Raw genomic sequence first — 15440 nt, 5'->3', positions numbered from 1 at the left:
GAGGCCTTACAGACATACTTCCTAGCCCAAAATTCTGCCAACTTTGTGTGACTTCCCTACTCGCCTTCTTTATGGACTATAAGTTACTTCTATAACCTTTTTTTATTATCTTACCCCCAGTTTACAGACAATCACTTCCAAAGCAAGACTCATTTATTTGTAATCTGAAGTATGATGAATAAAAATATAAATAACGTTTCAAGCCAATAAATTAGGGAAAATGAAATTGTATTTCTGGATCACTTCATGACTTTTAACATACAATAAATAAATTGTGTTTTTATATATTTGCCTGTAATTCTTTTTGTTGTGTTTTTTTTTTTTTTTTTTAGAGAGAATTTGATCTTTTATAAACACGCTTGTATCATGTGCTGTTATACCTAATAAAAATATAAAACATATTTATATTGTGTTGCAGACAAATTAGCTAATATAGTTTAATTATTACCATCATCAGAGTAGCTTTTCTGTGCTTGGAGAGTATGTTTTTGGATGACAGAAATGTCAAATACCTTTGCTCTCAAGTATATCAAATGCTCATCTGAGTGAATCCACTCTTGACAGTCCATCCTCTTGAGCGCGCCTGAACTGTGGAGCCGGAACATTCCACAGTTTGATAGTCGATGTAATATACCGAGTGCTATTTTTGGTATTATTTTTACTTATTTTTCTTTTTAACCAGTTATGGATTGCGGAGAAAGGTTGGCTTGTGACTGTGTAAGTTACAGGATCCACATGACAAGATATTAATAAATAATAAAAATGTTGTGATGCTTTAGAGGTCCCACTTCCAGGTTTAAAGGATGTGTATATTAAAAAATGTACTTTTCTACCTCACTGGCCTTTATTATGCCATCTGCTGGATTTTCTCTAGGTAATTACACTTGGGGAAGCAAATTACTAATTACCATCTTTTGACCTGAATTGTCCTGAACTCACCAACAAGCTGCTGAAACTTGATGAGAAATTGTGATGATTTTATGAACACAATTCACCTTATGTATCTATTGTAACATTAACAATTAAAACCAGACAAAATATTTACAAATTATTTTAATATTTTTTTAATATGGCTACTTGGTGCTAAAGCTTTTCTCAGCCCCACACTTAGTTGTCCTATGTAAATCTTCTCAGCCCTACTCTCAGTTGTCCTATGTAAAACAGATGCATATCCTTCATTGGCAGACTATTTTAGGCTGCAGTTAATAGACTTCTCTTTAAGACTGGCATGGCTGACAGATTACATGTTTCAAGACAGTCAACTGTATCTTGAAAGCTATAAAAACATAAACAAACTGCCCTCATCAGGAGATACTGTATCTTCAAGAGGAAGATGTAATTGACGCTGTGCGAAAGATTTCTATAGTCGAGTTTTAAGTAATAGCACAATGTTCTTTTAATTTGCTTTAATAAACGTGATTTAATTAAATGTTAATTACTGTTTTCTTAACCTGTTCTGGAAAAAGCTCCTCTGCCTACGATTGGTATATAGTTACATTATCTTCTTGGGAAAGGCAGCTCATCCTGTATTGCATACAAGGTTCACTGTAAAAAAACAAAAACAAAATCATCACGTTTAGTGAATACCTTGGGTTATTTTAGAACTGTCTTCCACAAGCAGGGGTTGTAATTTGCCTCCACTCTTTTGGGCACAAAAACAGTAATTGGGCAAGCTTGAAAGTCCATAATATTGGAGGAATGAATAAAGATCCAATTGCAATGATACATACAGGATTTAGAAGCAGCTGACTTCTAATTTCCTACCATGATGTCCTGATTTTACATGGTAGTAGTAGTGAGGGTCATTATTTTGTCTACAGCAGTTGGGGTCTACAGATACTCAAATTAGAATGAAAAAATACAATCAGTAAGACTTTCTGCTTTGTGAATATCTGACCACCTGCTAACTAAAGCTAATGGGTAGTAGGTTTGCAAAATTGTCTTCCATCTTCCTTACAATCAGGACTACCAGCGGATGGAGTTTGTGGCTTCTTTTTCATGTTTTTCATTTTTTCCTTGACCCCATTTGCTGAAAAAAATAAATACAAAAAATGGCACTAAATTATAACATTAGTCCTAAAAGATGACTTAATACATGTGAATATTATTTATTTTCATACATCACAGGACACAGAGCCATAAATCATAACATATGGGTTATATAGCCACCTACAGGTGACGGACACTGACAACCAATCAGAAAGGATGCCCCCCTATATAACCCCTCCCACACAGGAAATACCTCTGTCTTTTAGCCAGTGTCTAAAGGTGATGGTCACAGTGGAGAGTCTCTCCACATATTCTTCAAAGTAGAAGAAAGAATATAATGCTATATGCCCTGATCAAAGATCACTGAATCTAAGGGGTTAGCTATCAGATCCATCTAAAAAAGTCAGTAGACTAAAAGGATGGTACCTGAGCTTTGGGAAGAAGTTATGAGGTTTTGCCTGTAATGTTGTCCTTTTTAGGCGCTGGACCCTGGGATCTGGACCCTTGGTGATACCAAACCCCAAAGGTGCTCTGTGCAGGGTGCTCTACAGGTCCAAGGCCTTGGCCCCTCTAAAATCAGGGGACCCAGTCCTTGAAGGTCAGCAAGACATTCTCTAAACGGCTTGGCTATTGAAGCCTTAATCTTGAAGGAGCGGGGTGTATCTGGCCCTGCAGTTTATACCCTGATAAATGCTAGGAAACCAGTCTTTAGAAGCATTTATTACAGGATCTGGAAATCCTACATTACGAGGTGTGAAGCCAGGAAATGGCATCCCCGCAAATATATAATCGGGAGAATTCTAGCTTTCCTTCAAGCAGGGGTAGATATGAAATTAGCCTTGAGCACTATTAGGGGGCACATTTCAGCCTTATGGGTTTTCTTCCAAGAATCGATCACTTTCTATTCATTGGTTGAGTCCTTTGTCCGGGGAATGTTACATTTGAATCCACCTGTGAAGACACCATTATGCCCTTGGGATTTAAATTTGGTGCTGGCAATTTTACAAAAACAGCCTTTTGAGCCCATGGGGCAGGTTCCCCTGGTTCTTCTGACCAGGAAACTGGTCTTTTCGATTGTGATAACTTCGACTAGAAGGATATCAGAAATAGCAGCTCTTTCTTGTAAAGATCCATTCTTGATTTTTCATCAAGATAGGTTGATTATATGTCCACACCCAGGTTTTTTGCTCAAGGTGGTGTTCACCTTTCATTTGAATCAGGACATTATACTAGCTTCCTTTTTTCCAGATCCTCACTCAGAGGAGGAAAGGGTATTTCATTCTCATGATTTAATGCGTGCACTTAAGTTTTACTTGGAAAGATCAGCTCAGATTCATAAGACTGATCTCTTGTTTGTGCTGCCAGAGGAGTAGGTGCCTCTTGGGCACTTCACCATCAGGCCTCTATGGCTCAGATTTGCAAGGTCGCGACCTGGTTGCCTGTGCACACGTTCACTCATTTCTATCAAGTGGATGTTGGGACCCAGGAGGAATCTGCATTTGGCCACAGTGTATTGAAGGCAGTGGTGTAGTCCTTTTTGTGGTCTGATGGCGGTAATTTTGGTGTCCCCCTCCCCTCAGATGCATTTCTTTCGGACATCCCATATGTTATGATTTCTGGCTCTGTTTCCCGTGATGTACGAAAAGAAAATGGATTTTTAATACATACTTACCTTTAAAATCCATTTCTTGGATCCATTTCAAAATTGAGGTGCTTTCTGTGTGGAAGGGGTTATAAAGGGGGACATCCTTTCTGATTGGATGCCTGTGTCCTTCACCTGTAATTGGCTATATAACCCATATGTTATGATTTATGACTCTGTGTCCCATGATGTACTTCAAATGGATTTTACAGGTAAGTATGTATTAAAAATCCATTTATCATAAACAAATCCAAAAAAATCCAAGCATAAATAAATAAATAAATCCTTATATTAGTGAATAGTCCAAATGTGAACAAATGTGAAGAAATATGAAAAAGACCTTTTACAAAAGTCCCAAAAAATGAGATAAGTGTATATATATATATATATATATATATATATATATATATATATATACATACATATATATATATATATATATATATATATATATATATATATATATAGATTATAATCCTTTCACAGTCTATGCACTGATGTGCATTGTAGCATTTTTTCTTTTAAGTTTGGTTTAGTTGCTTTCTGTCCTGAAAAGATATCTATTTGTTTAAGGGCCAGTTCACACTACTGCAATGGCAGACATCACATGCGATTCGGATCGCATGGCTGTTTACACAAATCGTGCTGCATTTGTCAAACTGATTGCGGGGTGTTGTTAACATACACTTCATAATCAGTTTGCATTAACAGGTTGCGATTTCGCACAGCATCAAGTGTGAACTGGGCCTAAGCAAGGTCTTTCTTTCTGTGTAGTGATGCTCTGATTTGACAAGTCTGCAGTGGTAGTAATCCGTTAGCAGTGGTTAATCCCTTAGGGGTTTTCTCTCACCTAGCAAACAAAAAACTTTGTCTCTCTTAACAGCCTAGGAAACTTCAGCAGCTGCAGCTTAAATTGGGAAGGTCATTTATTAAATTACTGCATGGCTTAAGTAGCAATTGTACACGTTACAATTTTTATTTTCTTAACAATGTCGAGTTTTCCCTTAGACTTGTCGGGTTTTTTTTTTTTTTTCTGCAACAAGTCCTTTGCTGCTGCAGCCTAATCCCTCTATGCCTTGACGGCTCTATGCAGGTTATAGCTGGAGGGGGGCAGTGTCTTCCTTAATGATCCTGTTCCTGTATTGTCAGTTCTTTTGCAGGGGCTCTTAAAGCTGCTGTATGGAAAGCTGACTAATGGACACTTGCTATTAGGTGTCTCCAGATCTGCATGTATTATGCACACTGTAAACTTAAACTGTGCCTTTGCACCTCATGCCTCGGCTGACAAAACCCTGTATACATTTACTGCCTTGTTCAGGCATCCAGGGAGCCCAATGGCAGTGAACAACCGGTTGCCATGGGTAGTCAAGGCACTCTAAAGGAGTCTTTTACAACTCTCCCTGTGCAAGGATTCTCTACTCTGACAATGTCAAGCTTTTTCCTTGCACGACCAGTAAACTGACCAATTTAACCTTCTTCAAACAATTCCAGAAAGGAAGATGCGAATGAGGAAGATATTTTGAGCAGGTTTTTGTACCTCCTTTTTGTAAGGCTGTTAGGATGCCTAAAATGGCAGAGATACCTACAATGCAAGTGTTTTAGCACTTCCAAAGGAGTGCATTGCCTTTTTCCTGTGATGCTTAAGCTAGAATCTCATTCTTGAAGAGTAATGCAAATTGAACAGAAGGACAGAACAGCAGAAAGTCTTAGTGGTCAGCACCATGCAGTGCTGGGTTGTTCAGTCAAAACCCAACCAGGACACTTCTACCTGCACTGCAGGATGTCAGACTAAGGCACTTATGGGGAAGAGGTTTTCAAGCATAATGAGTCACCTGTTTGATTGACATGGCCTTAATAAGCTTAGCCAAGCACTTGAGGCCATGTTGGTCAGGCAGTCACCTTCAAGCCTCTGACTGTGCTAGGTGGAATCCTTTGCTCCAGCACCAATAGACAAGTTCTGCTAGCCAACATGGTTCTTACTGTCTCTAGGGACAGCAATTCCAGTTCCAGCAGATGTGATTTTAAGAGGAGTACTATTGTTGCCCAGAGCGGTCTTCTGACATATCTGTTTCTACATGGATCAAGACGTCATGCAGCATATATATCTGCTGTTTGGTTCTTGATCCACTCCTTCTCTAGACAGGGACTCCTGACAAGTATAGGGAGGGAGTTCGCAGAACCCAACAAGAGATTGGCTGGCTAGTCTTTCAAAAAGGGTCATGTGACTGGTATGCAAATCCTTGTGTATCTTAGAGCTTAATCCATCATGGTTCAGGATACATTGTTTTTGCCACGGAAGCATACCGGTGGTAGGATGCTGGGTAATCCTGGCTTCCCTCTCCTCCCCTGTCAGCATCTCTATACCTGATGATCAGCACCATGGTCTCTCCCATCCCTATATTGAGGTGTGCTCAATGGAAATTACCTCCTGTCCTGAAAGGGCTTTTTTTCTCTCCAATGTTGATCATGCACCCAATCATTCATGTGTCTCACAAACAGGCAGATGAAACCTTGGGTGCTGGCACAGTAATAAATCTTCTGTGCTTCTGAGTTATTGCCAGTGGAACTCCTCTGTTGGAAAGTTGTTTTGTCAGTAGAATTCCCCAGTTTGAAAGTTATTTTGAACATTTGTTTTTTGTGGCCAGCAATATCATGCTCTCTTTGCCTTTTGTCGCCTGACAGCAGGCTTTTTAGTCTCTAGTGAGGCTGAACAACATCACAGTGTGTTCCTACCTAATGGGGCAGGTCAGAACCTTGTGGCTTTCTGCCCAGTATTGGTAGTGTTTATATCCATACTGGGGAGCAATCTGAGGTGGCTTTGGCATTTCATGAGAACAAATGATTTGTTTCTCCCAAATGCAGGACCACCAAGGATAACTGGTTCCATCCCATGATATTGGGATACTTTGAGCATACTCTCAAACTACAGCTTTGCCCAGAGTTTTAGGACATATTTGTCACTCTCTAGCAGAACCAGCAGGATGGAGATGTCATCCAGTATTTTCACTGGATGGATGATTCCAGCTAGTCATTAGACTTATATAGCTTAGGGCTTGGTTTCTACTGAAGCAGTCACCACACACTCCTCCAGGAGCGTGTAGACTTTGTGGGCTCCCTGCGAACGGGCCCAAGGAATATTTGTTGGAGGATGATATGTCTTCCATTAAGGTTGTTCTGGCTCCTTGTGGGGTGTAGCTAACTTCCTTATGCTGTTAATATCTATCCATAGGGTTTCTGTTGGCTATGATTATAAACCCTACTTTTCTGACACCCCACCCTTTTTTGGGTTAGTTAGTTCCCATGCTGCCATGAAAGTCTTCATCCATGGAGGTCTGTCAGGAAAACTGAAAATGTACTATCAAATACGTAACGCAATTTGCTTTCCCTATTGGACTCCATGGCAGCAGGAGTTCCCTCCCAAAGTTAAGAGTAGGCTAGTTACGGAATAGTAACTAGCCTACTAGTTAGGTAGCCCCGCCCTCACTCCTATGGGGTAGGAGTGAGGGCGGGGCTACCCAAATGTATGCTGCCATGGAGTCCATGAGGAAAGGAAAATTACGGTAAGTATTTGATAGTAGATTTTTGGTTTTAATTTATGTAATCCTTGTGGACTGTAACTGTATTATGTTGATTTTTTTATATAACAAATTACATAATGTTGGTGGTAAAGCATAAATCCGTGTTACTGTGACCAAATTGTGCCAAATTATCTATTTTCTTTACTAACAGATGTGCCTCCTGGATGTGCTGTATAAAATTTATGTAGCTATAAATACAGTATACATCGCTGTGTTCTGGCAGCAGGATGCGGACTTAACTGTCCTGCTTCTGGAAAAAATTCAAACCATTCACAGGAAGTTTTGTATTCTATGAATGAATACAAAGCTTCCTCTGATTGTGAAAATGTGGGTGGATGATGTCAGAGAATTTATTTAAAGTCAAAGTAAACAAGTTAAGCCTTAAATTAAATTAGTGGCTTTTTTTTAGCTATAGCCAGAACTTTTTTACAATATTAAATAGAGGAGGTGTGGTCAATTTTTTTTTTGCAATCTGTGTCCCATTAGGGAGGTTTCTCCTGACTCCTGTTCTGTAGACCCAAACGAAGGTAGGAGATAATCTTTAAAATGTAAGGTTAGGGAAATCTTCTCAAAGGCAGTGGTCACAGTGTCCATTTTGAAACAATCCTGCTATTTCTGTCCTGCTTGAAACTCAACATTTTGGAACTTTACTTTCCTTCCCGATGGCATTGGTGTTCAGGACAGATAGAAACAGTGAATCTCCCTAACAAGGATATAGACAGCAATAAAGACATGGTAGTTGTTCTGCCCCCGACCACTTTATCCAAATCCCAAAAAAAATTCTGACTTTAGTTATACTTCATGTACAGCAGCAGTGTTTCTTGGCTAGTGACAGCTGTTCAATTATCTGAATTATATTTAGCAATTTGGCACCACTGTAACATTAAAATGCTTCAGAATCAGAACCTAATGAATACAGAAAAATATTTCAAAATGCTCCCATACAGTTTATTTATGTCTAGAGCGGATTTCTGAATTAGTCGTTTTTTTGTTAGACGGAGCACTCCCTTCATTATGCTACTGTTGTGCTTAGCATGAACACAGAGACATTTGCCATAGTGCCTTCTTGCAGATTTTTCATATAACGGCACAGCAAAAAAGGATTTCCTGCTAATGGTAATAAAAAGGCACTCAGTGGTGACTCGTGTAATGCCTGATTCAGGGTTTGCATGGAATGATTAGCACATTGTTGTGGTGATTTCAACAGCACGAGCCTCAAAGCTTCTGGCAGTCATGAAACACATCAAAATAAATATTCAAAAGGGTTTAGTGTGTTTTCCTTCTCCATTTCAACCCACGCAGTTTTGACTGCTGATTTCTCTTGAGATATCTTAATTTTGCCCAGTAGCCTTTTAACTCCCTGTTACAGTAGCCTATTTGTAGAGATAGGAATTTTCTTGCTTCTCCCCCAGTCACGTATCCCAGAGACGATGTGATTCCCACATTTGATGTTAGTAGTGGAGCAGCTGCAGGCGGGGTACTCCCTCAGATATCCCTTGATGATGTCTGTATATCTAAGCCTGCATGCTCAGCAGTATAATTAACAGTGAAAGTGTTTTGACACATCTTTAGAGTGTTCATTTTAATCTGTGTATTCCTGTTACTCCAGTTAACATAAAGGGGATTTTCAGTTTTAAATGTTTTCTACTTTACTAGTACGGATCCATTCACCTCTTGTAATGATTGGAAATCAAAGGCCCATTTACACTTCAGATTTTAGAAAAGGGTCCAGATTTTTTACATATTGTAGGAACTTTTAATAGATGTTGGGGTTGGGGGGGGGGGGGGAGTTGTTTTTCTACAGATTTAAGGCTTAACTCTAGGCAGATATAATATAACAGATATATATCGGGGGCTGATCTGCACTTTCCCCAATATATTGGAATTGGCCCCTGAGGTTACCGATATTGCCAATATTTCGGGAAAGTGCTGTACCAGAGTGATGCCTGAAGCTACAGGCATCACCCCAATACCAGCGTCCAAAGCCGACAGTCGGCTGTGTTGTAATGACAACTGATGCACCTGAGAAGCCACTCGGCTGTCATTAGAAGGAGCAGGATAGGATGTCCCCCCCCCCCTCCCGCCGCCTTCCGCGGCTCGCCCAGGTCTCCCATCCCACCGCGAGACCCGGGTATCCTACCTGCACGGCCGCCTAAGACCCGATTAAAGCCACATTTGGCTCTGATCGGGTCTCCATGTACGCAGCGCCAAATTAAAAAAAAAAAGACTGCATTCAAAAAGCCAAACTTGGCGTTTTGAATGCTTATAAGTGCAGAGGAGGGGTTTGGGGGTCTTTTAGACCCCCAGTTCCCTCCACAAGAGTACCTGTGTAAAAATATATATATATACATTTTTTTTTAAAATGTCAGAAAATATCAGCAGATATCGGCTGATACCGATATGCGATGACCAAAATATCGGTAACAGTATCGGCAATAAAAATACGATATCGGTTGATCACTAATAATAGACCCAATTAATGCAACTCTGTAATCATGAATACATCATTAAATGTTTTTTTTTTTGTTTTTTTCTTTAAATATAAGCAGTATAAGTACGTGAAATTAACCTGGTATCAACCCCTGTACAGCAGGGATGGAGTGAGAAAGGAAACAGTATAAGGAGTTAATCAGGTTATGTGCTGACAAGGAGTAGGCTCAAAGAAGGATGACCAGGAGATAAGCTAGTATCTGTGCTGCATTTCTATTACTTTTAAATCACAGACTGGAGTGGGTCCAGGGAAACCTAGGCTCAGAAAAAGTGGGGTGAATGTTGTTGACAATCAGACAGAAGAAATCTTACAAAAAAAAAAATGTACTGTGTAAACATTTCTGGATTGAAGACAAATTTAGAAGCAATAGCTGGTTTTGTTATAGTTTCATTTACTGGGCTATTCATTTAGATTGTATTTTTGTCTGACTATCCTGCTTTAACATATAATCTTTACATAAGATCAGAAAACAAGATATTTAAGACAAAAACACGGATCAAGTGATTTGGCCCAAAAGACCAAAAGTGGCAGACCACTTTATATAAGTTTATGATAGAAAGTTTTAAATACTGTAGTTATGATAGATAGGCTTATGGAAAATGCACCATCTGGGGGCCATTGCGAGGTGGCCATAAAAAGTGGATTAAAGCTAGATTTGTTTTTTGTTTTTTTTCCTTAAGTATGTCACTTTTATATCCTTTGGTTGTTTTATAAATTATGTCAATAGATTTTTCCAAAGTCCTTGAAGTCATAAAACATTTTCAAGATTATATTACACAAGGACTCAAATGTCTTTCTTGCTACTTTGGTGTCTCTGAGTTTTCCTATAATGGCTTATTCTTTAAAACATATGTGCATGTGCCCTTGATTTGTGGGCTCCTAACCTGTGCTAGTTCTCTAGACTGAACCATGATGAAAGTAGGACAAGGACTCCAGCCTTGCTGTTATATTGGCTGCTTCAGATGAATAATGTATTGTGGTTCTGATTTAATATTCCTTAGTGATAAGTCTTTCTTATCAATAATATACTGATCTTTTGATATTCCTTTACTGTTCATTTTAAACCTATAATACATATACTTTCTAGACTGCTTTGGTCAAGGTGTGTATTTTTTCTTTTTACAGGAACATTTTACACCCGAATGCAAATTCAAAGAGTCAGTGTTTGAAAACTATTATGTGACATACTCCTCAATGATCTACAGACAGCAACATTCGGGGAGGAGCTGGTTTTTGGGTCTCAACAAAGAAGGTGAAATTATGAAAGGCAACCATGTAAAGAAAAACAAACCTGCTGCTCACTTCCTGCCAAAACCATTGAAAGGTAAATTATTACATCATACACGTTATATGATAATGTGAAACGTAATGAAGATGGCCACTTATTGGTTATGGCCCTTAACCTTGACCTAACCCACTTCCCCTCCTCCAACAGTACTTACCTTGATCTAATGGATTTATCTAGTAGTATTTGTTTACATCCAGTACCACAAGTCTCATTGTCCTGACTGCACCTGCACATTACAGCCCAATAGAATTTTATTTCTCTGTGTCTCAAGGCTGGTGACCAAGGTAGATGGCCTCATAGTAGACGTCAATGGGGCTGTAATACGCAGGCTTGGCCAGGATGTAAGAAAGCCACTTTCTGGGCTAGGGCAGATTTGGGCAAAAGGAAAAGGTGCACTTTCTTTTAAAGTGCACTCATCCATTAGGATTTGTTGTATATACCTTTTTGACAATGCAGTAAATAATTATGGATTACTTTGCACAGAGGATGAAAAAATAACTACATTCTGGAAAAGAAATTAAATTAGCCTGTAACATAAAAAAAGAAAAGTTGTACAAAAAATATTAGGTATGCTGTACATCAATAATGGGGAAGCCTGAAGATAAGAAGAAGAGATGTGTCAAATTCAGAGTAAATGTTGCTTTGACATCTGTAGTTATCATACGTGCGTGGAGTTTAGCTGGCATGTTGATTGATTGGCTTAAATCAGATTTATACACAAATTTTAAGATAGACTGTTCAAAGTATTTGCTGGACTATAACTAAACAGCTAAAATACTCACCTTTTCTCCTCCTGTACTGCTCACATAATCAGAAGCCTAGGCGTTTGGTCATATGATCTCTTTTAACGGAGAAGATCAGAGCTAGGATTGGCAGATTCTCCCTAGATAGTGGATAATAAATGCCTAGTCACATGACAAGCTTTGTTGGGAGCCTGAAACAGAGTTTTTCTTCAGAAAATAAGTAACCCTTTCTATTACACTTTCTTTACCCACCAGGACCATTGACATTGCTATAAATTAACATATATAATTAAAAGACTTACAGCAAATCTAAACATAAAAATGAAAAATGTATGTTCTGCAGCTTACAGTCCTTACCCTGTATGTGGTAGCTGCATTCATTTTCTTTCAAGCTTTATTTATTTTTTGTTTCACCTGAGGATTCTGTCAGTAACAATTCCAGTACAAGGATGACAACCCTCCCTTACTCTTCTGTACCAGGACAGAAGAAACAAGATAAGTCTATAGACTATATTGCCCTTAACATATAGAGGGATGTGGTTCTGTAGTCCTCAGAGATAGCTGGACGCAATTTAATTGATATCTTCAGCAAAGGCAGAAAACACAGAAAGTTATCAGTTCACAAGATTGTTGGCAGGATCAGCGGACATTTTTATCAAACTTATCAGAATGATTTCATTTATCAGACTGAAAGGGACCAAATAAATTAGGTTCATGGTTTGAGTTTACATAACTTTTTAACATTTGTAGCAAAACGCTTGTAATGTATTATAGTATTTTTCACTTCTTTTAGTAGCAATATACAACATTGGTGGCACAGTGAGTCCTGACCAACTTTATTTCATGATGGGAGACATTCAGTATTATTATCAAAACTATTATCATTATTAAAACTAGAAAGCTCCTGAATCCTGATTTGCTAGTACATTCGTTGTAAATGATGCAGAGAAGATTGATGTGCTGTTTAGTGTATCTAGGACAATTAAATATTATTTAAATAGGTTGCAGTAGGCTACTTCATAATATGCAATGTGTTTGTCCTTTAAAGTAGTTGTAACCCAAAAAAAAAAAAAGATCCTGTTCCCTTATAGTAGGTTAGACAGCTCAGTGTTTGTGCTGTCTAACCTGTCCCTCTGTAAGCTGTAAAAAAAACCTGGTTTATCCTGCCAGTTCCTATGTCCCCCTTGGTGTGCTGACCATGATAAAAATGGCTGCTGAGCCCTGAATATGTGACTTTGTCATCTGCTGATCTCCTCCCTCCCTGCCTGTCAGCTCCTGTGTGTGTGAGCCATTTCTGGCCCCTCCCCCTGCTGCAGCTATTAGTAGCAAAGTAAACTTTAAAAAAATTCACTGCCAGACCCTCTCTTTTATCCAGCCATAATACACTGGGTACATGCTTGTTGAAAACAATGCCTCTAAATACCCTTTTTAAGATCTCTTCTTATGTGACTCCCGGCCGCTCTCCTCCCCCATCTAAGGGCAGCAGCGGGGGCTGAGTGGCCAGCACAGTGGTCACGTGACCTCCCCGACTGACATCAGAGGGAAATCTCAGCCCCTCCTGCTGTAGCCTGTAGTGCAGAGTAGGAGAGCAGGCGGGAGTCACATGACCGGCCAGAAGAGATTTGAAAAAAAGGTATTTGGAGGCATCGTTTTCAACAACCATGTGCACTGTGTAGGAAGGCTGGATAAAGGAGACGGGCTGGCAGTGATTTTTTTTTTTTTTTTTAAGGTTACAAACATTTTAGGTGTATGTAAAGGCAAATTTGAATTTAGTTTTAGATGGAGTATAGAAGGATTAGAACCTCATCAGTATTGTATTGCTGGCTGTGTCCTAGCTGGGAAAAACTTCAATGGGGACATCTGTTCCTCTGAGAATTCTCTAAGATGGAAATTCTGTTCACTTTGGAGAGAATTCCTTTTGCATCTCAAGGACAGGGAGTGAAGAGAAATCTCCTTGCCAGGGGACAGGCAGCAAAAAAGAAGAAAAAAAAATTTTGGGCTTTACCCCCACCCCTAAAACAAAAACAGTTTTGGCATTGCATATACCAGCCCTCAAAAATTCCACTCGCCTACTAGCATTTTGCGAGTGGAATTTTGAGGATGGCGAGCTGTGCATGCCGCCGCCATTAACAGCAGCCGGCGATTACTTTTACTTTCTTTTTTAGAAAAGGATGGGCTCTAGGAGCAGAGCACTGCGTCCTGAGCCCACCCATTGTGTGACAATAGCGAATGAGTATTCGCTATTGTCACAGGGATCCTCCTCCTGATCCTCCTACTGGCCAATCAGGAGGCAGGTGTTTCCTGATTGGCCAAAAGGCGAACGATTGTAACTGGCCGAGGAGGAGGAGGAGGACTCGGGAGACACGGAGGACGCACAGGATTGATGAGAAGCCGCCTGCTGCAGGTAAGTGCACGCTGTGATCGCTCTGCAATTAAGGAGACATGCTGTGGGCGCTCTGCAATTAAGGAGACATGCTGTGGGCGCTCTGCGATTAGGGAGACATGCTGTGGGCGCTCTGCGATTAGGGAGACATGCTGTGGGCACTGTACAATGAAAGGAGACATCTTGTGGGCACTGTACAATGAAAGGAGACATCTTGTGGGCACTGTACAATGAAAGGGGACATGCTGTGGGCACTGTACAATGAAAGGAGACATGCTGTGGGCACTGTACAATGAAAGGGGACATGCTGTGGGCACTGTGCAATGAAAGGAGACATGCTGTGGGCACTGTAAAATGAAAGGGGACATGCTGTGGGCGCTCTGCAATTAAGGAGACATGCTGTGGGCACTGTACAATGAAAGGGGTCATGCTGTGGGCGCTCTGCAATTAAGGAGACATGCTGTGGGCACTGTGCAATTAAGGAGACATGCTGTGGGCACTGTGCAATGAAAGGGGACATGCTGTGGGCACTGTGCAATGAAAGGGGACATGCTGTGGGCGCTCTGCAATGAAAGGGGTCATGCTGTGGGCACTCTGCAATATAAGGGGACATGCTGTGGGCGCTCTGCAATTTAAGGGGACATGCTGTGGGCGCTCTGCAATTTAAGGGGTCATGCTGTGGGCGCTCTGCAATTTAAGGGGTCATGCTGTGAGCGCTCTGCAATTAAGGAGACATGCTGTGGGCACTGTGCAATTAAGGAGACATGCTGTGGGCACTGTGCAATGAAAGGGGACATGCTGTGGGCACTGTGCAATGAAAGGGGACATGCTGTGGGCGCTCTGCAATGAAAGGGGTCATGCTGTGGGCACTCTGCAATATAAGGGGACATGCTGTGGGCGCTCTGCAATTTAAGGGGACATGCTGTGGGCGCTCTGCAATTTAAGGGGTCATGCTGTGGGCGCTCTGCAATTTAAGGGGTCATGCTGTGGGCACTGTACAATGAAAGGGGTCATGCTGTGGGCGCTCTGCAATTAAGGAGACATGCTGTGGGCACTGTGCAATTAAGGAGACATGCTGTGGGCACTGTGCAATGAAAGGGGACATGCTGTGGGCACTGTGCAATGAAAGGGGACATGCTGTGGGCGCTCTGCAATGAAAGGGGTCATGCTGTGGGCACTCTGCAATATAAGGGGACATGCTGTGGGCGCTCTGCAATTTAAGGGGACATGCTGTGGGCGCTCTGCAATTTAAGGGGTCATGCTGTGGGCGCTCTGCAATTTAAGGGGTCATGCTGTGAGCGCTCTGCAATTTAAGGGGACATGCTG

At 40.6% G+C, this 15440-nt stretch overlaps 1 protein-coding gene across 4 annotated transcripts in view; it reads left to right on the top strand.

Annotated features, from left to right (window-relative positions):
• Positions 1 to 15440, top strand: part of FGF13 (fibroblast growth factor 13) — a 635343-nt gene that overhangs the window by 604121 nt on the left and 15782 nt on the right. For all 4 annotated transcript variants that reach the window (XM_082263492.1, XM_082263491.1, XM_082263494.1 and 1 more), the window contains one exon: positions 10826 to 11024. In XM_082263492.1, coding sequence (XP_082119618.1) covers positions 10826 to 11024 — 199 coding nt within the window. The remainder of the gene's footprint in view (positions 1 to 10825; positions 11025 to 15440) is intronic.

The sequence above is a fragment of the Pelophylax lessonae genome (assembly GCF_965119305.1).
Source record: "Pelophylax lessonae genome assembly, chromosome: 7".
Lineage (NCBI taxonomy): Eukaryota > Metazoa > Chordata > Amphibia > Anura > Ranidae > Pelophylax > Pelophylax lessonae.
This window is presented reverse-complemented; position numbering and strand designations above follow the sequence as displayed.